At 60.1% G+C, this 21,842-nt stretch overlaps 4 protein-coding genes across 8 annotated transcripts in view; 3 read left to right on the plus strand and 1 right to left on the minus strand.

The window, feature by feature from the left end:
• The first annotated feature begins 717 nt into the window (after nucleotides 1-717).
• ZNF579 (zinc finger protein 579) lies at nucleotides 718-3,113 on the plus strand. Its single transcript, XM_027860102.1, has one exon. It carries the CDS (start codon nucleotides 896-898, stop codon nucleotides 2,429-2,431), a length of 1,536 nt encoding a protein of 511 aa, XP_027715903.1. The 5' UTR covers nucleotides 718-895; the 3' UTR covers nucleotides 2,432-3,113.
• Nucleotides 3,114-4,840: 1,727 nt separating this feature from the next.
• Nucleotides 4,841-9,610, plus strand: SBK3 (SH3 domain binding kinase family member 3). Of its 2 annotated transcripts, XM_027860103.1 has the most exons (4): nucleotides 4,841-5,265; nucleotides 6,421-6,571; nucleotides 6,937-7,139; nucleotides 8,332-9,610. In XM_027860103.1, exons 1-4 carry the CDS (start codon nucleotides 5,221-5,223, stop codon nucleotides 9,043-9,045), a joined length of 1,113 nt encoding a protein of 370 aa, XP_027715904.1. In that variant the 5' UTR covers nucleotides 4,841-5,220; the 3' UTR covers nucleotides 9,046-9,610. The 2 variants fall into 2 exon arrangements, with proteins under 2 accessions (XP_027715904.1, XP_027715905.1); XM_027860104.1 differs by having other exon boundaries at nucleotides 6,464-7,139.
• Nucleotides 9,611-9,712: 102 nt separating this feature from the next.
• On the plus strand, nucleotides 9,713-14,485 carry SBK2 (SH3 domain binding kinase family member 2). 3 transcript variants are annotated; one of them, XM_027860107.1, is made up of 4 exons: nucleotides 9,713-10,008; nucleotides 12,011-12,250; nucleotides 12,892-13,094; nucleotides 13,580-14,485. In XM_027860107.1, exons 2-4 carry the CDS (start codon nucleotides 12,019-12,021, stop codon nucleotides 14,192-14,194), a joined length of 1,050 nt encoding a protein of 349 aa, XP_027715908.1. In that variant the 5' UTR covers nucleotides 9,713-10,008; nucleotides 12,011-12,018; the 3' UTR covers nucleotides 14,195-14,485. The 3 variants fall into 3 exon arrangements, with proteins under 3 accessions (XP_027715908.1, XP_027715907.1, XP_027715906.1); XM_027860106.1 differs by lacking the exon at nucleotides 9,713-10,008 and adding an exon at nucleotides 10,605-10,700; XM_027860105.1 differs by lacking the exon at nucleotides 9,713-10,008 and adding an exon at nucleotides 10,609-11,525.
• Nucleotides 14,486-17,138: 2,653 nt separating this feature from the next.
• The window catches only part of SSC5D (scavenger receptor cysteine rich family member with 5 domains), a 16,317-nt gene continuing 11,613 nt past the window's right edge, over nucleotides 17,139-21,842 (minus strand). For both annotated transcript variants that reach the window (XM_027860100.1, XM_027860099.1), the window contains one exon: nucleotides 17,139-18,920. In XM_027860100.1, coding sequence (XP_027715901.1) covers nucleotides 17,230-18,920 — 1,691 coding nt within the window. In that variant the 3' untranslated portion in view covers nucleotides 17,139-17,229. The remainder of the gene's footprint in view (nucleotides 18,921-21,842) is intronic.

The following is a 21,842-nucleotide window of genomic DNA, read 5'->3' on the forward strand; positions in this document are numbered from 1 at the left end:
CTCTCTCTCTCTCTCCCTCTCCCCCCCATTTCTTTATTTCTCTATATTGCATTCACTGACTCTCTCACCTGCACTCTGACCCCACCCCCACCCCCTTCTTGGCAGCTGGTGACTGCCCTGGGCTTGGAGTCCCCAAGACCAGAGTTCAAGTATGGCCTCAGACATTTATTATCCGGGTGATCCTGGGCAAGTCACTTCACCTTTGTCTGCCTCAGTTTCTTCATCTGTCAAATGAGAATAGTAATAGCACCTACCTCCTAAGGTTGTTGTGAGGACCAAATGAGCTAACATTTGTAAAGCACTTAGCACATAGTAGGTGCTATGTAAATGCTTATTCCTTCCCTTCCCCTTTCTCCACCCCTCTCCCTTCTCTCCCTCCTCCATTTTTCTGTCTCTCTCCCCCCTTCCTGTCTTTCTGTCTCTCTCTTTCACCCTTCATTTCCCCCCCATGTCTTTCTTTCTCTGTCTCTTTGCCTGTCTCTCCCCCCCTCCTGTCTCTGTCTTTCTGTCTCTCCCCCTGTGTTTGTCCCCCTCCATCTCCTCCCCTGTCTTTCCTCTCCCTGCCATCTTTCTCTCTCTGTCTCTCTCCCTGCCATCTTTCTCTCTGTCTCTTTTCCCCTCCCTGTCTTTCTTTCTCTGTCTCTTTCTCTCTGTCTCTCCCTCCCTCCTCTCCCCCCGAGTCTTTGTCTCTGTCTCTCTCCCCCTCCGTTTCCTCCCCCATCTTTCTCCCTCTGTCCTTGCTCTCTCCCCCTCGTGCCCGTCTTTCCCTCTGTCTTGCTGTCCCCCTCCTTGCCCACTCCACTCCCTCGCTTTTCTCCCCCTGTATCTTTTCCTGTGGATCTCTTTGGCTCCCCTCCATCTCTAGCTGCCTCTTAGCTGGCCCCGTGTGTACATCATGCCTCTTTCTCCTTCTTTCCCTGTAGGTATGGACCCCCAGCCTCCTCCGCCAGCCCCAGGCGCCTCTCCTCGGGGCCGAGGCCGGGGCCGGGGCCGTGGCCGAGGCCGTGGACGGGGCCGGGGCGGCGGAGCCGCTCCCAGGGCACCCCTGCCCTGTCCCACCTGTGGCCGCCTCTTCCGTTTCCCCTACTACCTGTCCCGTCACCGGCTCAGCCACTCGGGCCTGCGCCCCCACGCCTGCCCCCTGTGCCCCAAGGCCTTTCGCCGGCCAGCCCACCTGGCCCGGCACCTGCGAGGCCACGGCCCTCAGCCGCCTCTGCGGTGTGCAGCCTGTCCGCGTACGTTCCCGGAGCCGGCCCAGCTGCAGCTGCACCTGGCCCAGGAGCACGGCGGCAGCGGGGAGCCAGTGGGGGCCGAGGTGCCGGGGAGCCAGGAGCCCGCGGCGGAGCCGGCCCCGGCTGCGGGGCCTCCCGAGGACGCCCAGGAGGAGGCGGCCGAGCTGGCTCGGGCAGCGGCTGGCCGCGGGGAGGAGAAGGAGGTCCTGCTCCAGGCTGACTGGACCCTGTTGTGTCTGCGCTGCAGAGAGGCCTTCCCCACCAAGGGGGAGCTGAAGGCCCACCCGTGCCTGCGGAGCTCGGGGGGCCGGGCAGGCCCCGACGGGGAGCCGGGGCCCCCTCCGCGGCCCAAGCGCCACCAGTGCCCTGTCTGCCTCAAGGCCTTCGCCAGGCCCTGGTCGCTGTCCCGACACCAGCTGGTCCATTCCCCGGACCGGCCGTTCGCCTGCCCGGACTGTGGCCTGGCCTTTCGCCTGGCCTCCTACCTCCGGCAGCACCGCCGTGTCCATGGCCTGACCCTGCTGGCGTCTGCCCCGACCACTCCGCGGTCTGACAAGGAGGAGAGAGGCGTGGGCGGCGCCTCCAAGGGATGGACCTTTGCCAAAGGGGCAGAATCCCAGGGGCAGAACGGAGAAGATGGGGCGAGCCGTGAAGGAGAACGGGCCTCGGGCCCTGGGCCCGGGGAAGAGCCGCCTCCACCCCCCCCACCACCCGTGGAGCCCCGTTTCCGGTGCCCAGAGTGTGGCAAAGGCTTCCGTCGGCGGGCCCACCTCCGCCAGCACGGCGTCACCCACTCGGGAGCCCGGCCCTTCCAGTGTGTCCGCTGCCAGCGGGAGTTTAAGCGACTGGCGGATCTGGCCCGTCACGCCCAGGTGCACGCGGGGGGCCCCGCCCCCCATCCCTGCCCCCTGTGCTCCCGCCGCTTCTCCAGGGCCTACAGCCTCTTGCGGCACCAGCGGTGTCACCGGGCCAAGGTGGAAGGGGCCACGAGCAGGGCTGCGCCCTCCACGGAAGAGGCAGCCCCAGCTCTGGCGGAGACAGTCGACGACCCCCCTTCTCCTCCCTCTCCCTCTCGGACCCCTCCTCCTGCCCCTGCATACCTCAGCGCCTCCTGCTTTGACAGTCAGGACCACTCAGCCTTTGACCTGGAGGAGGAGGAAGAGGGAGGTCTGGGGGGGGCAGGGGGGGTGCCCTCCTGACACTCACAACCCCCCAAACTTGTTTTATGGCCGCCCCCATCCCCTCTACCCTCTCTCTGAAATGAAACCCACCCTTTAGGTTCCAACAGTGGAAGAAAGAGCAAGATGGAGGTGGGGTTATCTCCCTGGGGAGACTGCAGAGAGTTCTGGACCCTAACACCCTCCCCGCCATTGCAGGATAGCCCCCCCCCCCCGCCCCACACTGACCCAGAGTCCCACCCTGTTGCCACCACCAGGATGACAGGTTGGGTCCACCTTCCAGGTGAGGCAAATGATGGGAAAATGTGGATTCTCTGGTCCCAGGGGGCCTGTTCCTCCCCACCCCCTTCCTCACTGGTCTCCTTGACCCTCTGCCCACGCCCAATCCTTCCACGTTTCTTATCTGCTGACTAGAGTGAAGCGGTTCCCAGAGTGTGGGTTGGGGGTGGATGTTTCTGTTCCTCTTGTCTGTCTATGAATAAACGCCGCTGTGGAGCCCAGAGGAGCCAGGCCACGGGGCTCTGTGTGTATGTGGAGGGGAGGTTGGGGATGGCCAGGGCGGGCAGGAGAAGACATGGGGTGAGTCTCCCAAACCCCTGCTGCAGGCAGGTTTCCTGCCTTCTGATTCGAAGCATTTATCAAACATCTGTCAGGTAGGCATTGTTTTGTGCATTGGAGATAAAAAGACAAAAGTTTGGAATGATTCCTGCCCACCCGGGATTTACAATCCACTCTTCTGAAAATGGTGACTGCACCTGAGCCTTCAGTCTCCCTGCAGATCTTCACCTCTTTGTTCAGTCCATGCTGAAGGCCAGGAATTTACTCCTGCCCAGCCCAAAAAGCCCCCAGGTGTGGGATTCAGAGCTTGGCATTTACGAACCCCAACTCCCTTCTAAAGGCAGGCAGATACCGCAGAATTCGATGGCTGGGCTGGGCTGGGACCCAGGTGCCCCATGCTGCCTACTTCGTCGGTCTCTGGACAAGCCCTCGGGGAGCTCAGGCTCATGCCCTTTCAGGAGCACTTTCAGCCTAGACGACTCTGAATGTCAGACTCAAATGACCCCTTTATGCAGGGCAGGGGTGAGGGGGGCGATGCTCTGCCCAAGGTCAAATGGCCTTGAGCAGAGGCTACTGTGGAAAACAAGGCCTTGGGAGTTCCCAGGAGAGAGCCGGCTTCTCCTGGGCCCCCAGAAGGCTTGGCATCCAGGGCTGGAGGTCAAAGCCCGAGTGGGGTGACCCTAGAGAGCTTGTATGGCTAAAAGGGGAGGTGCAAAGCCAGCTCTGGATCCCAGTGTCTTTCTGGCAGAGGGAAGGCAGGGGGCCAGGGCCTCCTGGGCTGACTTGACATGCCTGGGACCCAGGTGTTCCCTAGCCATGAGTTTTTGGTGTCTGTCAACAGCTTCCCACAACTCAATCTCCTCCTGTCCAGGCTGGGGACCTGAGGGGCCAGGGGCTGGGTTCAGCACCAGGCTCTGTCCCTGAGGAGCTCTGCCCACTTCTAGTACCTTCTTACAGGAAGCCTTCCCAGTTTGCCTCCCGTAGGCTTCAGGGAAGGGTGTCTCGGTCTCCCTGGAAGCAGTGGCTAGAGCCCAGGTAGCTAGGTCCACTAGTGGGGATATCCAGGGTCTACAGGGAGGCCTCTGCTCCTTCCTGTGTCCTGGCCCCCAGGGGTTCACAATATGTTTTGTCCTATCTGAATCCTGTCCTGGGAAGGGAGCCCGGGATGTGGGCCAAGCTAAGTTTGGAAGGGGGAGGTGGGGCTGAGGGTCAGGGGGGGTAAAGAAGGGGGCGGGGGCCACACAACTCTGTCACCAACTTGGCCCCATACACACCCCCGGAACAGTCAGCGGGTGGAGAGACAAAGAAGACAGACAAGACCCACACCGATAAGAGACAGTCCTAGACAGAGAAGCTGAGGGAACTGCTATAGAATGACAAAGGCAGAGAAGAGACTTGGAATCAGAGGTTAGAGACACCCAAGGAGAGTAGAAAGCAGAGACATACAGAAAGGGATAGAAGTGGAAGGGGAGAGCAGGATCCAGGATAATCAGAGACAAAGGCAAAAATCCTCCAAGGAACTTGGATCGGCAGAGGCAAAGCCAGGCAGAGACACCCTTAGAAAAGAGATCCAGGCTGAAGACTGGTACAGGTAGATGTCCAGCCTCGGCTACCGGGGAGTCACTGAGAGCGACCAGGAATCAGAGAACAGACAGAGACGCTGTAGAAACAGGAGAGGCTCTCTCTCTCCCTCTTCTCTGTCCCTTCTCCCTCTTTCCTTCCTTCCTTTCTCTCTATCCTCCCTCCCTTCTCTCTTTCCTCTTGTCTCTGTCTTTTGTCGCTATCTCTTGTCTTTCTGTCCTCTCTCTCTCTCTCTCTCTCTCTCTCTCTCTCTCTCTCTCTCTCTCTCTCTCTCTCTCTCTCTCTCCCCTCCCTCCCCTCCCTTCTCCCTCTTCTCTCTCTCTCTCACACACACAGTGAGAACTGACAGAGCAAGGACAGAAACCGAAAAGGAGAGTCAGAGGGACATACAAAACAGAGAGACACCCAGAGAGATAGAGGAGAGAGGCACAGGAGAGACTGCGAGACAAGCCAAAGTCCAAGAGATTCAACAGAGGAAAACAGAGAGAAGAGATACCTGCAAAGACAAGGGGAGCAGAAACAGAAAAAGTTCTGTGTCAGTGACGGAGCCTGAAAGAGACCAGAGAAGAGGGGAGACAGCTACAGAGTCAGAGAGTGGGGAGAACATCCGGAGGGGGCAGGCACCCCAGAGGGAGGGTCTTCCAAGGGACAGCACCCAAGGCGACCCTGAGATGGAGAACAGAGAGCAAGAGCCCCTTGAAGATGGGGATTTGGAGGTGAGCGACGTGGGGCAGTAAAGGAGAGGCAGAACAAATCAAAGAAATGGAAAAAAGAAAGAAACAGAGAAAAGGAAACAAGTGGAGAGCTTCAGAGAAAAACATCTGCAGAAACACGATAGACTGAAAGAAACGTAGAAGCGAAAGAGAGGATATAGAAAAAGGAACAGAAGCAGAGATTTAGAGACACCGAAACGCAACAGAGAACAAATTGGAGACCCAAGAAGGGGAACAGAAAAAGAAACTCGGGAGAAAGGGCAGTGGGCAGGATTTGGGAAGGGCTGGTGGCCGGCTGCCCCTGTAAGGGCTATTGGGGTGAGCCTTGGGGAGCAGCATGAAATGGTGCCTGTTCTCCGAGGCTCAGGGACAGGTGGGCCAGTCCTTCAGGATGACTCACTGTGAGTCACCAACCCCACCCTATGACCCTGACCCAATTGATGACCCTTGGTCTCCCCTTTAGGACCCTTTGACCCCTCGTCTCTTGACGGGGGCTCTAACTTGATAGAAGAAAAAAACTTCCCCAAAATTAGACCATCCCAAATTTCAGCAGGCTGCCCAGGAGATAGTGAGCTCCCCACAACTGGAAGTATTCAAGCAGAGGTTGGATGACTCCTGCTCTTCTGTGATGGGGACTCATTTAGAGGGATGTGAATTTAGCCAGATCTCCTCCCTCTGAGATCTGAAGTTCTGTTACAGCCCCTCCCGTACCCTCTCGTTGGGTCGTCTGGCTTGAGACCTCCTGGGCCCCAGAACTGCTGAGTCTGCCAGATAAAAAGAAAGCTTAGAGGTCATCCAATCTGCCCTAATTTTACAGACTTGGAAACTGAGGCCCAGAGAATTTAAGTGACCTACCCAAAGTCACCCAGTGAGTCACTGGTGACTGGACACTCCGGTGTTCTCGCTCTCTCCTTCTCTGCCTCCCTCCCTTCTTCTCCCTTTCCCACCTCTTATCTGTCTGTCTCTGCCTCTGTCTGTCTCTGCCTCTCCCCTCCTCCACCTTCCCTCATTCCTGTCTGTCTCTGTCTCTGTCTCTCCCCCCACCTTCCCCCACCCCATCTGTCTCTGCCTCTGTCTCTCTCTGTCTCTCCCCCCCTCCACCTTCCACCATCCTCGTCTGTCTCTGTCTCTGTCTGTCTCTCCCTGCTGTCCCCTTAGGAGGACCCAGCGTCAGCCCTTCAGCGTTTTGTTGATCTCACAGCCAGTAGGGTGACTCCTGTTCGGACGCTGAGATCCTGCTACCGGCTGGTCCAGGAGTTGGGTGCTGGCACCTATGGCCGTGTCTTCCTGGCCCAGCCCCGTCGAGGGGGTGAGCTGGTGTTCATGGTGTGGGGGTCCTCCCCAAAATCGCAATTAGCCAGAGCCCACGGTGTTCCCCATGGGTGTGGGAATGCAGGAGATGGGGGGGGTCTATGACCCCCAGCACAGGGACCCAGCTTCTGCCCCCTGACTATTCTGGGGAGCCATAGACCCTCAGGGGCCAAAGAAGCGCCCACTTAGCAATGGGAAGTCCCAACCTCATCGTTTCGCAGAAGAGGGAGCTAGGCCAGAGCAGAAACGGGCCACAAGTTACTTGCCTAATGCCCCACATCAAGTCAGGTCCAGAGCCCAGAGCTGGACCAAGGCCCAGGGTCCTCCATCCCCAACAGCCCCTCCTGTTGTCCTTTTGCCAAGGTCCACCTGTCGCCCTGAAGCTGCTCCCACGGGCCTCTGCATCGTGGGCCACCTTCCTTCGTGAGTTCTGCGTGGGTCGCTGTGTATCCTCGCATCCGGGTCTGCTCAGCACCCTGGCCCCGCCACTGCAGAGCCCCCGCCACTACGCCTTTGCCCAGGAGTACGCACCCTGTGGAGACCTCAGTGGAATGTTGGAGGACAGGGTGAGACTTCAGGAAGGCACGCAAGGTGGAGGGGCTGGGGGTCAGGGTGGGACACAAGCTTGGAGCTGGGATGGCTTATAGATGAGTGCAGGGCTTGGGAGAAGAATGGACACAGGCTTAGTTAGGTCTAAGGATGGAGACGGAGCTGGTTGAGATGGAATACCTGATCAGGATAGGAGATAGGGTTGGGGATGAGAGCAGGCCCTGGCTCGGGGGTACAAGTCTGGTCACCATCGAGGATGGCCTGGAGCCAGCAAAGAACTGGGTTCAAATTTAGAAGAAGATTGCTTCGGAGATGAAGTTTGGGAATTGGGGGTCAAGGTGGGCTTGAGGGGGACCATGTTTGAAGCCAGGATGAGGCGCTGTCTCAGATTTGGACCACAGTTGGGTGGCAGGTTTGACACAGGGGTGAGGCGTTCATGGAAGACAGATGGTCAGGGTTTGGGTTAGGATTGAGATGGTGGGTGTTGGGGGGCCGGGATGTGAAAGTAGATGGTATTTAGTGAACTCTTGAAGGTCTGTGGAACGTTTGATCCGGCATCCTCAAGCCCTTTGAACTAGGTGCTTTACACATAAGGAAACAGAGTCGGCAAAGGTTAAGTGACTGGCCCGAGGTCACCTAGTTGATGTCTAAAACACGATTCAAACTCGGGTCTTCCTGATTTCATTTCCTGTGTTTGATCCCTTATGGAACAGGGCTGGTCTGGGCTTAGGTCAGAGAGTGGATTGCAAACACCCTATGATCTTCTCCTCGCCTGGCCACCAACCTCAACTTCAGCTCTCCCATGCCTTGTGGACCTTATCGTTTGGGGGGGGGGGTGCGGCGAGACAGACAGAGGGAAAGAGAGGGGAAGGGCTGGGGTGGGGATCGATTCTCTGAGATGGATAGGGCTGGGTTAGGAACGGATCTCCAGCTGGAAGCTGGGGCAGGATGAAGGAGGAATTAACCTCAGACTGCCTGGTCAGGGTAGAAATAAGCTGGGTGGAGGCACTGGAGAAGGCCTGTGGGGGCGGGGGGCTGTTGGACGGTTTCTCCACTGGTTTACCCTGAAGACAGGGTTTCCAACAAGGACTCCCAGAGCAGCCAGGCTGAGGCACCTTCATACTGTAGTCGAAAAAGGGGACAGCACAGGAGGAGGCCGGGGGGGCCACACGCTGGGCCGTGAAGGACAGCAGTCTGTTCTCCTTGCAGGGCCTCCCGGAGCTCCAGCTGAGGCGAGTGGGGGTCCAGTTGGCCGGAGCCCTGGACTTCCTGCATTCCCGGGGCCTGGTCCACGCTGATGTCAAGCCGGACAACGTGCTGGTCTTTGACAGAGCCTGCCGCCGTGTAGCCCTGGGGGACTTCGGGCTGACCAGACCAGAGGGCTGCCCCGCCCCAGCCCCACCAGGACCCCTGCCCTCAGCACCTCCCGAGCTCTGCCTCCTGCAGCCTCCGGACACCCTGGCCCTCCGGCCTGAGCTGGACTCCTGGGGGCTGGGCGTGCTCCTCTTCTGTGCCGCCACCGCCTGCTTTCCCTGGTCTGTGGCCCTGGCTCCTGACCCTGGGTTCGAAACGTTTGCTGGCTGGCTGACAGCCTGTCCCCAGCCAGCCCTGCCACCCCAGCCCTGGGCCCAGTTCTCTCTGGCTGCTCAGACCCTCCTCCGGGGGCTGCTTGCCCTCGAGCCAGAGAAGAGGAGCAGTCCAGCAGCTGTGCTGGACTGGGCTGGGGAGCCCTGGGTGGTGGCAGGGGCTGGGGCAGGGGAGGAGAGGGAGGGGGAGGAGGAAGACCATGGGGGAAGAGGAGAGGAGGAAGGCACTGGTGGGGAAGAGGAGGCCAGCTTAGACGAGGGCTCAGGGGAAGAGGAGGAGCCCGGCTGGGGACAGGACCATAGGGCCAGCCCAGGGGACTCCCTGACCAAGTGGTGAGGCAGGTGGTCTGGGCTGCAGCCAAGCTCCCCCCCCCACACACCCCACCCACGCACAGGGGCCACCTGGACCGACGAGACAGCTGGTGTGGGGAGTGAGGGGGGAGGTGAGAGGTGACCTTTCTCACCTCCTCCTGAGGCCTGGCCCCAGGTGTCTGGCTCCCTCTCCCTGCCCCCTTCCAGGTGGATGTTCCCTAGTCCCTGCCTCCCCGGGGCTCCAATGACTCACTCCCGTCAGGGGCAGGAGTGGGACGCAGGCCCAGAAGCCCTGGCTCCCGGCCTGGGAGGGGGTGGGGTGGGGCTGCCGGGATTGGAGATGCCAGGAGGGCACCCTCCGCCCCTCCTCCAATCCCCCGTTTCCTTCCAGTTCACCCCACACTCGTCCGCAGCCCCCTTCATCCCCGGTATGATTTTATAGCAGGCCCACACAGGGGAAGTGACTGTGTCAGGGTCACACAGATCAGAAGGGGGATAGACCAGATCAGACAGTATTTGTCGGGGCCAGGACTAGGCAAGGGGATGTTGGAGGAGCCTAAGCACGTTTGTCAAATAAAGGTTCTCTGGCATGCCTGTGTCCCTGTCCTGGAGAAATGGGGGCTGGGAAGGGAGGGCGAGGTCCCTTGGGGCAGCAGCATGTCCGGTGAGGACTGCCTTCACGGGCTGCCTGGATCCCACCAGCCCTCCTTCTCTGGGTCCCTGCTGTGCACCCTTCCCCCCTCCCCTGCTGCCAGGCTGGATGGGGGTTGAGCATGGCCTGGGACCTGGTACAAAGGAGGGCAGCTGGAAGCTGATGAGGTCAGTTTGCAGATGTTTCCTGGAAAAACCCCCTTGCCCTGTGCCTACTAAGCCCCGGTGTCTGAGGCTCTACTCAGTCATCGGGATCCAGGCCCTTCAACTTCTGCCCCCCAGGGCCTCAGACCTCGGGTTTTTAAGGAACCACCGACCCCTCTGAGCCCAGGCACGGGTAGATGACGACATGCTGCTGCCCCTCCCCCACTCTCCCAATCAATGCCCCTTTGATGGGCCAGAGACAAGTGGGAGGAGGGAGGAGGAGACTGGGGGGGGGTGTGTTTGCCTGAATCCTGTTGTGGAGAGGGACAAGTGAGGGGGGTGGCGGGCTAAGAGATGAGGCAACTGGATTCCAGACCGATGTGGTGGGTCATGATCTCAGAGCACCAAGGCGAGTGCTGGAGCAACTGGGGGGGAGGGGGAAGGGCCCAGACCCCTGGGGTCTCAAGGGGACCAGGGTTGGCACTGCAGGTCCCCAGCAGGTCCACTGGGTCCCTGAAGCGTCAGCCAGCGTGGAGCCGGAGACCCAAGGGCCTGAGGGGAATGGGGAATCCGGATCCCTGGCTCTCTCTCTCTCTGATGGTCTGGGGGCCCGGGTGCCTGGGTCCCTGCCTACTACCTCTGGTCCATTGCCCACCCATGGGCAGTTACTCAAGGGTCCACACGGTGTCGCTCTGGCCCCGGGGGGAGGAGGATGGAGAGGGAGCGGCCTGGGCGAGGGGGTGTGGCCGAGGCCCCCCCACAGGGCAGGGGGGCAGGGGGCGGGGTCTCTGGGCCTTTGGCCCAGCTTGGGGTTGGCAGTCACCCGAATCAGCCAGGGCACTGACCAGAGGAGGTAGTGAGAGAGGCCCGGAGCCCTTGGGGGAGGTGAGATTCAAGAGGGCTGGGGGCTGCGGGGCTAGGGGCAAGATGCCTGGCTCCCTGAAGGGGTGGGAACTGGGGGACCAGTTCTTCGGTGTCTGACTGAGCTAAGGGCCGCTGGTCCTGTCACCAGGGTCACCATGGAGTCTTTGGCAAGGGGTCTGAACTTTGGTGTTCGTTGGGGGCCAAAGGGCTGTGGCCTTGGAAACCAGAATCCCTAGTGGACTGGGGGATTGAGGAGCTAATGGAGGGGGCGGCTGGGGGCTCGGACTCCTGGGAACTTGAGCGCAGCTTGGACTAGAAGCTTAGCCACCGAGGTCCCAAATGGAGGCAGGGGCTGATTCCTTCCTAGCTTCCTGGCAGAGACTGGGCTGGGGGCCCACAGCCTTGATTCCCTAATAGAAGTGGGCTCCCTGTGCTGAGGACCTGGACAGTTGGGCTGCCCCTGACAGTCGTGAGGGTTCTCGGTCATTGGGAAGGAGTGGGGGCCGAAGGCACGAACACGGTATCCTGAAAGAGGTTTAGGGGTTGGGGGCCTGGATGTTGGGGCTTCTGAGAAATGAGAACCACAGACAACAGGGGGTTGGGTCTCTATCTAGGGACCCGGGGCCTAGAGGGGGTCTGGGGGCTAGGATGCTACGTTCCTAACGGAATCGAGGACCGTGTCCTTAAAGCGGTTTTCAGCTGCAGTATGGAGCCCAGGGCCCTCATGGAGCTGCAGGCTATGGCCTGGACTCCTGGGTTCCCGAGGTGCCCGGTGCCAAATTTCTGTCTCCATCTTGTCTGCTCCCACCCCCACCCTGCTTCAGCTTTCTTGACCCTGCCCTGGGGGTGAGTAGCCCCTGTCTTTTCTTGAAATGAGGGGTCTGATCCCCCCCCCCCCCAAGTCTGTTTGCTTTGGAAACAGTGGGGGCTGGCTTCTCCTGCCTGGTTCATCTTTCCTCCTACTGGAGGCCCAGTTTGGGGGGAGGGGGGAGGATTAGAGAAGGCGGGGTCTAGAGAAGAGGGGACCATCCATGACCACAAAGTCACTGGCCCCCAGCCCCATGCCTTAGGGGCCAGCTTTCTCTCCAAACTCACCCAGCCCATCCCTAGCTGACACTGACCACGGAGCTCCCCGCCCGGGGCTCCTCTGGTGTCCAAGGGAGGCTGTCCCCGGGATAGCCCAAAGGTCTGGATTCACTCGGGGTGGGGTAGGGTCTAAGAGCCTGGTACTGGCATTCTCTGGTACCCTACCACCCTCCTCGCACTATGACCCGAGGCTCCACCAGGCATAGGACCCGCCTCAGGTCACTCGTCTGGGTTGGCTTTTCCAGAGACAGCCATGACAGGAGAGAAGGGCGAGGAGGACGGGGAGGCCCCGAGCCGAGACCTTGGCGAACTCACGCAGGAGGAGCTGAGAGAGGGGCGAGCAGCTGCCCGGGCCCTGGACGAGGTGCTGACCCTGAGCTCCCAGGCGCTGGTTCGGGCCGAGGTTGAGGACCTCTACGATGAGGTGCGCCCGCTGGGCCAGGGTCGCTTTGGCAGGGTCCTGCTGGTCACCCACCGACAAAGAGGTAGCCGGAAGGAACGGGGGTGGGCCGTCAAGGGGCCGGCAGGGTCTCAGGGTCCTGAGGACAAGAGGAGCGGCCAGCCGAAAGGCGGCGGCTGCCCAGCGCATGTCCAAATATGGCCTTGCCTCTTGTCCTCAGCATCATGTGGCAGGGTGGGAAGAACCCGAGTTCATGCCCTAGATCAGAACTGTGCCGTGCGGGCCCCTGAGTGTGGGGCCCCAGGACGGGGTTGGCCATGGGGGTGACAGCCAGGGATCCAGGTGTCAGGGCCTCGAGACACAGGGATCCAGGCTCCCTTGAGCCCTGGTGGAGCCAAGTTCAGGTGCTGGACACGTGACCTTAGGCAAACAGGTCCTTTCTTCCTTCTGGGCCTCAATTTCCCCCTGTGTAAAATGAGGGGATCCAGCTGGTTGACCAGCTTAATCCCAACTCTGGGTGGCCTCAGGGGAGCCGTTTCCTCTCAAGGCTTCAGTCCGCCTTCTATAAAGGGAGAAGATTGGTCTCCACTCTTTTGGCACTGGATAATCTCTCTGGTCCGGACCAGCTCTGACGTTCTAGGGTTCTGTGTTGTCCTCCCACTTGCCCTCTGGGTCCTACCCACAACCCCTGCTCCTCCTTGCTTCCCTCCTGCGGGGATCACCCAGGGACGCCCATGGCCCTTAAGCTTTTATCCAAGGCTTCGACAACTCGCCAAGGGTTTCTTTACGAGTTCTGTGTGGGACTGACCCTTGGCTCTCACCCTGGCATCGTGACCACCTACGGTATCGGGCTGGAGACACAGGCCTGCTACGGCTTCCTCTCAGAGCCCGCCCTGCATGGGGACCTCATCGCCTTGATCCAGCCCAAGGTAGGTTCGCAGCTGGGAGACGTTGCGGTTCAGGGGGAAGGAGAGACCCCAAGGGAGGGTCCAGGGGCAGAAGGAGCCTCTGAACCTGGGGGCCTCCTTCCTGGGCCTTGAGCTCCGTGGGGGAGTCTGGAAAGATTACTCAATTGCTCCAGGAAGGCTGGAGAATTGGAAGGGCGACTGCTCAGAGAGGGTGGGCAGAAAAGGGGAGCTGAGCCTAGGCGCTGTGCCTGAGGTCAGCTCTGGGGGAGGGTCTGGCTGGAGGGGACAGTAGGGGTGGGCTCACATCCCCTTTATTTGACACAGGTGTGTTTGTGTGGGTGGGTGGCAGCTGATGGCTAAGTGCCCTGGAACCTACAGGTAACGCTGGGACCCTCTGGTCCCTTGGGGTGGGCCCCCGGCCGTTCATCTGCCAGGGCTGGTAGCAGGCGCTGCCCCCGGGGCTGGGGGCCTCTGGGCTCAGCTCAGAGACCCTCACTTCCCCGCAGAAGGGTCTTCCTGAGTCAGCCACCCAGCTCTGTGCACAGCAGCTCTCCTCGGCCTTGGAGCATGTCCATTCGCGGGGCCTCGTCTACCGAGACCTGAAGCCGGAGAACGTGTTGGTGTTTGAGCCAGGCTGCCGGCGGGTGAAGCTGACCGACTTTGGGCACACGCGGCCCCGGGGGACCCTGCTGCGCCTGGCTGGGCCCCCCATCCCCTACACTGCCCCTGAACTCTGCAGCCCAACCCACCGGCCTGAGGGTCTGCCCATCCAGCCCTCCCTGGACGCCTGGGCCCTGGGCGTGCTCCTCTTCTGCCTTCTCACCGGCTACTTCCCCTGGGACCAGCCACTGCCCAGCGAGGACCCCTTCTACCAGGATTTCCTGGACTGGAGAGGTTCTGGGAAGGCCTGTGACCGCCCCGCACCCTGGGCCGGTTTGAGCCCCGTGGCCGATCAGCTGCTGGGGGTGCTGCTTGACCCTCGGCCCCGGCACAGGGGCCCTGTGGGCTCAGTCCGGGCCTTTCTGGGCCAGTCCTGGCAGGAGAAAGCTGGGAGCCCAGAGCTAGCCAGGAAGAGGGGAGAGAGGGAGGAGGAAGAAGAGAAGGAGTTGGGTGCAGAATGAGAGAGACCTGGGGGGGAATCTCCGAGGAGGTGCTCTGTTCTCTCCATGGGCGGCTGCGGTGGGGGAGGAGACCGGGTCAGGGAGGTGCCCGCCTCTTTGAAGCCAAACGCTCTCGCCCCCCATCTCTGCATCTGCCTTCCTCAGTTCACTCCCTGCCCTGGTACCTTTTTCTCCCAGTCTCTTTCGGCTCCTCCTCTCTGTCCTTCCTTCTGTTTTGTTTTTTTTTTCCTCTCTGGGTCTCCCTGCCCACCAGGCTTACCCGTCTCCTCTCTCTAATAAAGCCTGAAGACATTTCTGTTTGCTGTCCTGTCTGAGGGGTTGGTCATGGAGTCAGCGTGGGTTTCTATTTGTGGGCATTTCTGTGAATGTGTTTGAGTGTGTAGATGTTTGTGTGTGTAGATGTGTGTGTGCACACGCCAGCCAGGCGGGCCCTGGGGGGGGGGGAGCAGCCTGTCACCACCTGGGGCCCTGGCTCCCTCCCAGCTGCCCGGGGCCGCCAGCCTGCCCTGCCCACAAACACTCCCTCTTCCTCTCCTGCCGCTCTGCTCGGCCCCGTGCCCAGCTGGGTCTGGCGGCTCTGACCTCGTGGGTGCAGGTTTCTCAGCCTGCGGGGGTGGGCCCTGCTGGATCCCGGGGTCCAAAGGCAGAGACCCTGTCTCCCATGCCAGGGGGCTCAGGCTGGAGGGCAGGGAGGCAGGCAGGCAGAGTGGGCAGGAGGAGGGGGGCTTTGTGCCACCTCCAGCTCTCACCAGAGCCTGAAATAGCTGAGCGATTAGGCGGGGAATGCCCTCGCACTGAAGTGAAGTGGGGGTGGTGCTGGGCAGCAGGATGAGAGACTTGGGGGGGCCCTGGGGCCCTCACACAGGCGTTAATTGCTGCCAGGTGCTGGAGATTAACAGGCAGTGATAATGAGCCCGAGATGAGGCAGCTGCTGAGGGAACCTGGCGCAGACCTCTCAGGGGTCTGTGGGAGGGTTGCCAAGGCCTGGGCCAGCCTGGGGCCCGGGCACCCTGTGACTAGTGCCAGGCTCGCCTGCAGGGCCCTGGTGCTCAGGAACTCCCCCCAGTATTCTGGGAGCTGCCTGGCATCCACAGGTGGTCTGAGAGAGTCCTCAGAGCCTGGGGTGCCCCTGACAGGGACCCTTGGAAATCCCAGGGGAACTTCTGGCTGCCCATCTAAGAGGGTTGGGGGCAAGATGTCCAGCTGGAGGGGCCTCCCAGAGCCAGACCCTGTCTGACCAAAAGGAATAAAGTTGCCCAAGGTCACGCTGTGGCTGAGGTCAGCCTCAAACCGAGGCCCCAGCCGCAGCTAAACCCAGAGGCCGAGCAGTATGTGACTGGCTGATGTGAGCAGCCCCGAGGCGTCTGCCCGCCCAGTTAAGAGAGTGGGGGGCCATGCCAAAAGAATGAGGGTGGGAGCAGAAGAAGAAGGCTGGGCCCGGGCCCTGCCTTGGCGTGTGACCTTGGAGGAGCAAGTGCTTGCTGAGCCTCAGTTTCCCCTTTGTGCTCTGGTGGGGCCTCCAGAGTTCCTGCTGGCTCCGACCCTTCTGGTACTCTGATCAAGGCCTCAGACCCTGCTAGGATCCTTCCTCCACCTCCTCCCCACTCCTCCCATACACATTCCCCACTCCTAGCAATGGGGTCCATGGAGGAAACGGCCTCAGGGTGCTGCTCCATAGAGCTGGTGGGGGGCAGGGGAAGATATCTCTGGGGTTGGAGGCCTGCCCTTGAATGTTCCTTGGGGGGGGGGCCCTGAGCAAGGCCTGCCATGTGTCAGCAGGGGGCTGGCACTGGCCAGCTCTGGCTTCAGGCCCCTGGGCCAGATGTTCCGGCTTAAAGCCCAGCTGGGATAGGATAACTGGGTAATTAAGCACACACTTAGGGGCCAGGGAGTGGGCGTGGTGCCCTGGGAGGCGTGGGTGTACGTTGGCCCACAGCCCTCCCCACAGCCCAGGGAGGGGGGGCCAGGGTCCCCAGCCTCCCAGACCTGCCCTCTGGCTTATGCCCAGTGGGGCTCCTCCGTGGTTCATCTGATTCTGGGCCCTCTTCCCTGGGGATCATGGAGGGAGTGGGAGATAGGTTGACTCCCACCCTTGCGAGGGGCCCCCAGACCTCAGAGAGAGGCTGAGACCCTTTCTCAGAGAGCAGGACCAGCCTGGTTGGGGGGGGGGAGGCTGCCCAGACCCAGGTCTTCTGTCCCCCAGCCTTCCCTGACCTGGTAGGGTGGGCACCTCGCCCCAGGCAGCCACTCCCAGGGGCCCAGTCAGAAGTTATTTACGTCGCCCGGCTTACCGAGTGAGGGGAAGCTGAGATTCTTAGCGCGCTCAGAGAGCTCTCAAGCAGTTGGCCTAAGCCCGTCAGCCCGACAGGACCCCCGGACCCTCCCACCTTGTGTAGCTGCCCCCCCCCACCCCCAGTAACTGGACCCTCCTGGCCTTTCCCTCCCCAGGCTTAGGGGTGCCGAGAAGGCCTGACCTTCCCCGGCCTCTGCTGCTGGACGCCAGGAACGCTTTGTCCTTTTCTCTGCCTGGGGGGAGGAAACTCCAGGCTGTTTAAAGGTGGAAGGGGGTGCTTAGAGATCCTCAAGGCTCACGCCTCCCCCACCGGGTGGTGGCCCAGAGAGGGAAGTCATTTGCCCAAGGTCACACAGCAAGAGGACGCAGATGGAGGTGGAACTCGTGACTCAGCTCAGAGAGTGAGGACCCCGCAGAGCCGTGCAGCTCTGCAGAGAGGGAAGCCTCGCGGGCCCCTCGTCACCTTTCTGGATAACTCCCTGAGCCGCCTCCTTTCCCCCTCCATGCAGCCCCTGTAATTGTCTGTCTCTTTTCCTTCCTCCCTCTCTGTCCCCCTACAGTGCCCAGCACAGGGCCCTGGTGTCTTCCCTTCCTCTCGCTAAGTGCTCAGCGCGATCTGGGGTGCACAGTAGATACTCAGAAAATGGGTGCTCAATTAGACCAGCAGAGGCACTGGGATGGGTGGTCTTTGTTCACTTAGGGGGAGGAGGGCATCTCTGTCCTCTGTCAGTCTTTGGGGAGCTCACACGTCTCCTCTTCGCGGTCTCTCCTCTTCCTCCTCCTCCTCTTGGAGCCCGGGGGTCACGGGGGTCCTCGATGCCTCCACCAGCCCTCTCAGGGCCTGGCCCAGATCGCCCAGGCCCCTGATGGCCTCCACCAGCTGCCCCAGCTCCAGGCCTGCCACCCTTCTCTCCTCTCGGTTCTGCTGGACCGCCTGGGTCAGACTCCGCAGCTGTTTGCCCACATCCCTCACTGCCCCAACCAGCTCCCACAGGGCCGGGGGCTCACAGGCCATGACTCGAAGGACGGTTGGGGTGGGGGGAGTGACCAGCACACACTGGCCAGTCTCCACATTACTGGGACCAGGGGACTGTGGGGGGGCCGAAGGATCATCCAAGACCCCCCCAGAGCCAGCTGTTGGAGGATGCTCGGGACCGTGCTCTGGAGTTGGGGCAGGGTTAGGGACGAGATCAGGGTTAATGGTGGGCTCTGAGGCTACAAAGAGTGGGACACTGGAGATAGAATCTGGGGTCCCGGGAGGTGCAGCGCTCATGGGTGGAACCTCTGAAGGCTGGGGGCTGGGGCTGGGGCTGGGGGCGGGGCTAGGAGCCACTGGGGAGGGCCCAGCTGGACTCATCCCGAGGGCTGGGGGGGTCTGTGAGGGCCTAGCAGGCTCGGATGGCAGGGATGGCGTGTACTTTGAGGGCAGCCCTGGGCTGGCAGAGGCCACTCTGGCTTGCTGGGAGGTGGGACTGAGCTCTGGGAACAGTTGTGTGGAAGAGGATGAGTCAGAGGTCAGCCCATGAGTGCTGGGGGAGGCAGTAGTCACCTTTGGGCTGGGAGAAGGGTCAGGCATCAACTGTTTAGTTGGGGTAGGACTAGAGGACGGGTTCAGCCGTGAGTCTGCAGAGGGCTGAGTGGTCAGTACTGGTGCAAAGGTGGGGTCAACATTCATCTGCAGGGACAGGTCAGAGGTCAGGTGAGAGACAAAATCAGGAGTGAATTGCGGTTCAGTGGAGGGAGGAGTTAGTAGTGGACTAGGGTCAGAGGTCAGGTCTAGGGCCCAGTTAGGGGTCAGCTGCGAGCTAGGGTCAGAGGTCAGGTCTAGGGCAGAGTTAGGGGTCAGCTGTGAGAAGGACTCAATGGTCAGTTGTCGGTTGGTTTCAGATGTCAACCGTGGGGCAACATCAGGCATGGACTGTGGGGTGGACGAAGGGGTGAGCTCCCCTTTAGGGGTAAGATCAGAGGTGAGCTCTAGGGTAGAGTCAGGGCTCGGCTGCGGGCCAGGATCAACAATGAATTGTAGGTCAGTGTGGAAGGTTACCACTGACACTGGAGAGGAGTCAGAGGTCAGCTGAGGTGTAGAATCTGGGGTCAGCTGTGGGCTGGGGTCAGAGGTCAGCTCGAGGACAACATCTGAAGTCAGTTTTTGGCTGATATCAGAGATCAGCGGTGGGTTGGGGTCAGAGGTCAGTAGTTGGCCAGAGTCAGTGGTCAGCTGTGGACTGGGGTCAGGAGTCAGCTGTTTGTCTGAGCCAGGGGTCAGCTGTGGGCTGGGGTCAGTGGTCAGGGACAGTCTGAGATCAGAGGTCAACTGTGTGCTAGATTCAGCGGTCAGCTTTGGGCTGGGGTCAGTGGTCAGCTGGAGATCTGGACTGGGGGTCTCCTTGGGGGCCACTGGAGGCTGGATGGGCCGAGAGCCACTGTGGAAATCTGGGGAGAGAAGAAAGGGGAAGGGTGGGTCTGACGGTGCGGCACTGCTGATGTCATACGTCGTCAGGCAGACTCGAGTCTTCCATTAGGGTTCCATCGCCCAGTGGGAAGGCCCCAGGACGCCCCCTGGCGCCCAACCATCCCAGCGGTCCTCAGAGGGCCCCAGGAGCGGTTCCCTCCCTGGGAGGAGAGAGCCGGGATAGGCATGGCAGCTTGAGAAACATCTACAAGAGGTCCCTCATTCCCCGTCCTGGGACTCTTCTTAACTCTCTGCAGTCTGGCTTTGGACCCCATAATTCCACCCAGACCGCTCACGCTCCCTCTCCTTTGCCTCTCTGCAGCCTTGGCCATGTTGGTCACTCTCTCCTCTCTCCAGGGAACCCTAACCCTCCTACCGTCTGACTGTTCCTTCTCCATGCCCTTTCAGCTGGGCCCTGCCTGCTCTGCTCCCGTCCTGGCCGGCCCCTCTGCTCTTCTCCCTCTAGGGGACTTTATCTGATGAGCTCCTCAGCTCCCCGGCGATGTAATTGTGATGAAGGCTGATGATTCTGCCCTAACCTCTCTGGGGACCTTCTGCCTTCATCTCCAACCTATAGACATCCTCAACTCAACATGCCCCAAACAACTCCGTGCTTTTCCTCTCAAACCCTCCCCTTTGGCCTTCTTCCCCGTTCCTGTGGAGAGCACCACCAACCCCAGGCTCCCACCCTTGGGGTCTCTCCCTCGTCTCCCACATCCAAGCTGTGGCCAAGGCCCATTGAGTTCACCATGGCACCATCTCTCCTCTGACCCTGCCCGCACTCTGGTGCAGACCCTCATCACCTCATGCCTGGACTATGGCAATAGGCGCTGGGAGATCTGCCCGCCTCCAATCTCTCCCCACTCCATTCAGTCACTACCGTAAGCCTCCTAAAAGCGCAGGTCTGACCATGTCCTTCCCTACTCAAGAAACTCCAGTGGCTCCCTATTGCCCCCAGGATTAACTAGAAAACCCTTTGGTGTTCAAGCCTGGCACCCTCCCTCCAACCTTTCTAGTCTTATTCCTTACACTCCTTCTGCCCCAACACACCACTGAATTCTCGCTCCAGTGACAACAGCCTCCTGGCCTTTCTGCTAACAAGACCCCTCCGTGTCTTGGCTCTGGGCAGTCTCTCTGGCCGTCCCCCACACCTGGAACGCGCTTCTTCCTCGGCTCTGACGACCGGGCTCCCTGGCTTCCTTTAAGTCCCAGCTAAAATCCCACCTTCTGCAGGAAGCCTTCCCTGCCTTCTTCCTCCCCGGCCTCACCTCTGTTGATTATCTCCCATTTATCCTGTATAGAGCTCACTCTGTACAAGTAGGTTTGCTTGTTTTCTTCCCCATCCAGCGTAAGATCCTTGAGGGCAGGGGCTGCCTTTTGCCATTTTTTGTATCCCCAGCACTTGAAGAAAAGGCCAAAGTCTCCCACTGCATCTGGGGCCATCTCCAGTCGTCCCGATCGATATCTGGCCATTGGACCCAGATGGCTCCGGAGGAGACAGTGAGGCCAGTGACTCCGCACAGCCCTGCCTCACTTAAGTCCAACGCACTTGCAGGTCATGGCATCACCTCCCTGATGTTCTAGTCCTCTTTGAGAAGGAAGGGCAGAGCACCACCACAACCCCAATTCTCCGCACAGCGCCTGGCACGTAGTAGCGGGTGCTGACTGACTGACAGGGGACGACCGAGAGACAAAGACCAGCAGGCACAGAACAGGTTAGAGACAGAGACAGACAGAGACGCAGAGACCCGTGGGAGGCAGGAAGAGACAGAGAGATGGGGAGAGAGACGAGGGAGTGAGAGACAGTTACAGAGGCCGAGCTGAAGGGACTGAAGAAAAGCAGCCCAGCGGTCAGGAGGGGATTTACCTCGAGCGTGTGCCCCGGGTCACGTCGTCACAAGGGGGATGACCCAACGGCTGGACAGGGTGGCCGTAAAGACAGAGCCTGCAGCCGAGCTCACAAAAGGGGTCTCCCATAGGCAGAGGCGAGACAGAGGCGAGGGACGGAGGCAGAGATGTGGGGAGAGAGCTGGAGGCTGGGGGAGAGCACAAGGTCGAGCCGACCAGGAGGGACGTGGAAGGGACAGATGGTGGACAAAGGAGGAAGTGACAGAGGGAGAGATAGGAAGGGGCCGGTGGTGAGGAAGAGCCTGGATAAAGGGGGGGGTGTGTGTGCGTGTGTGTGTGTGTGTGACAGCCACTGGTGTGCATGTGTGACAGAGACACCAGGGTGTGTGTATGTGTGTGTGACAGAGACACTGTGTGTGCACACGTGCATGCATGTGTGTGCACGTGTGTGTGTCAGAGACACCAGTGTGTGTGTGTGATGGAGACAATGGGGTGTGTGTGTGTGTGTGTAAGAGACAGACACTGGTGTATTGTGATAGGGACAATGGTGTGTGTGTGCCAGAGACACTAGTTTGTGCATGCATACGTGCATGTGTGCACACATGCATGTGTGCATAGGTGTGATAGATATTGGTGTGTATGCACGTACATGTATGTGTGCATGTGTGTGACAGGGACACTGATGTTGCATGTGCATGCATATGTGTGTTTGTGCATGTGTGTGTGACAGAGACACCTGTGTGTGCATGCATGTGTGTGCAGGTGTGTGTGTCAGAAACACCAGTGTGTGTGTGTGTGTGTGTGTGTGATAGAGACACCAGTGTGCATGTGTGTGTGATAGAGACAATAGCATGTTTCATAGACACTGGTGTGTGTGTGTGCGCATGTGTGTGTGTGTCAGAGACACCGGTATGTATATGTGTGTGTGATAGAGACTATGGTGTGTGCATGTGTGTGTGCATATGTGTGTGTGACAGAGACACTGGTGCGTGCATATATGTATGTGTGTGCATGCACACACATGTGTATGTGACAGAGACACCTATGTGCGTGCA

This window comes from Vombatus ursinus, unplaced genomic scaffold (genome assembly GCF_900497805.2).
Source record: "Vombatus ursinus unplaced genomic scaffold, bare-nosed wombat genome assembly UNPS02014175.1, whole genome shotgun sequence".
Lineage (NCBI taxonomy): Eukaryota > Metazoa > Chordata > Mammalia > Diprotodontia > Vombatidae > Vombatus > Vombatus ursinus.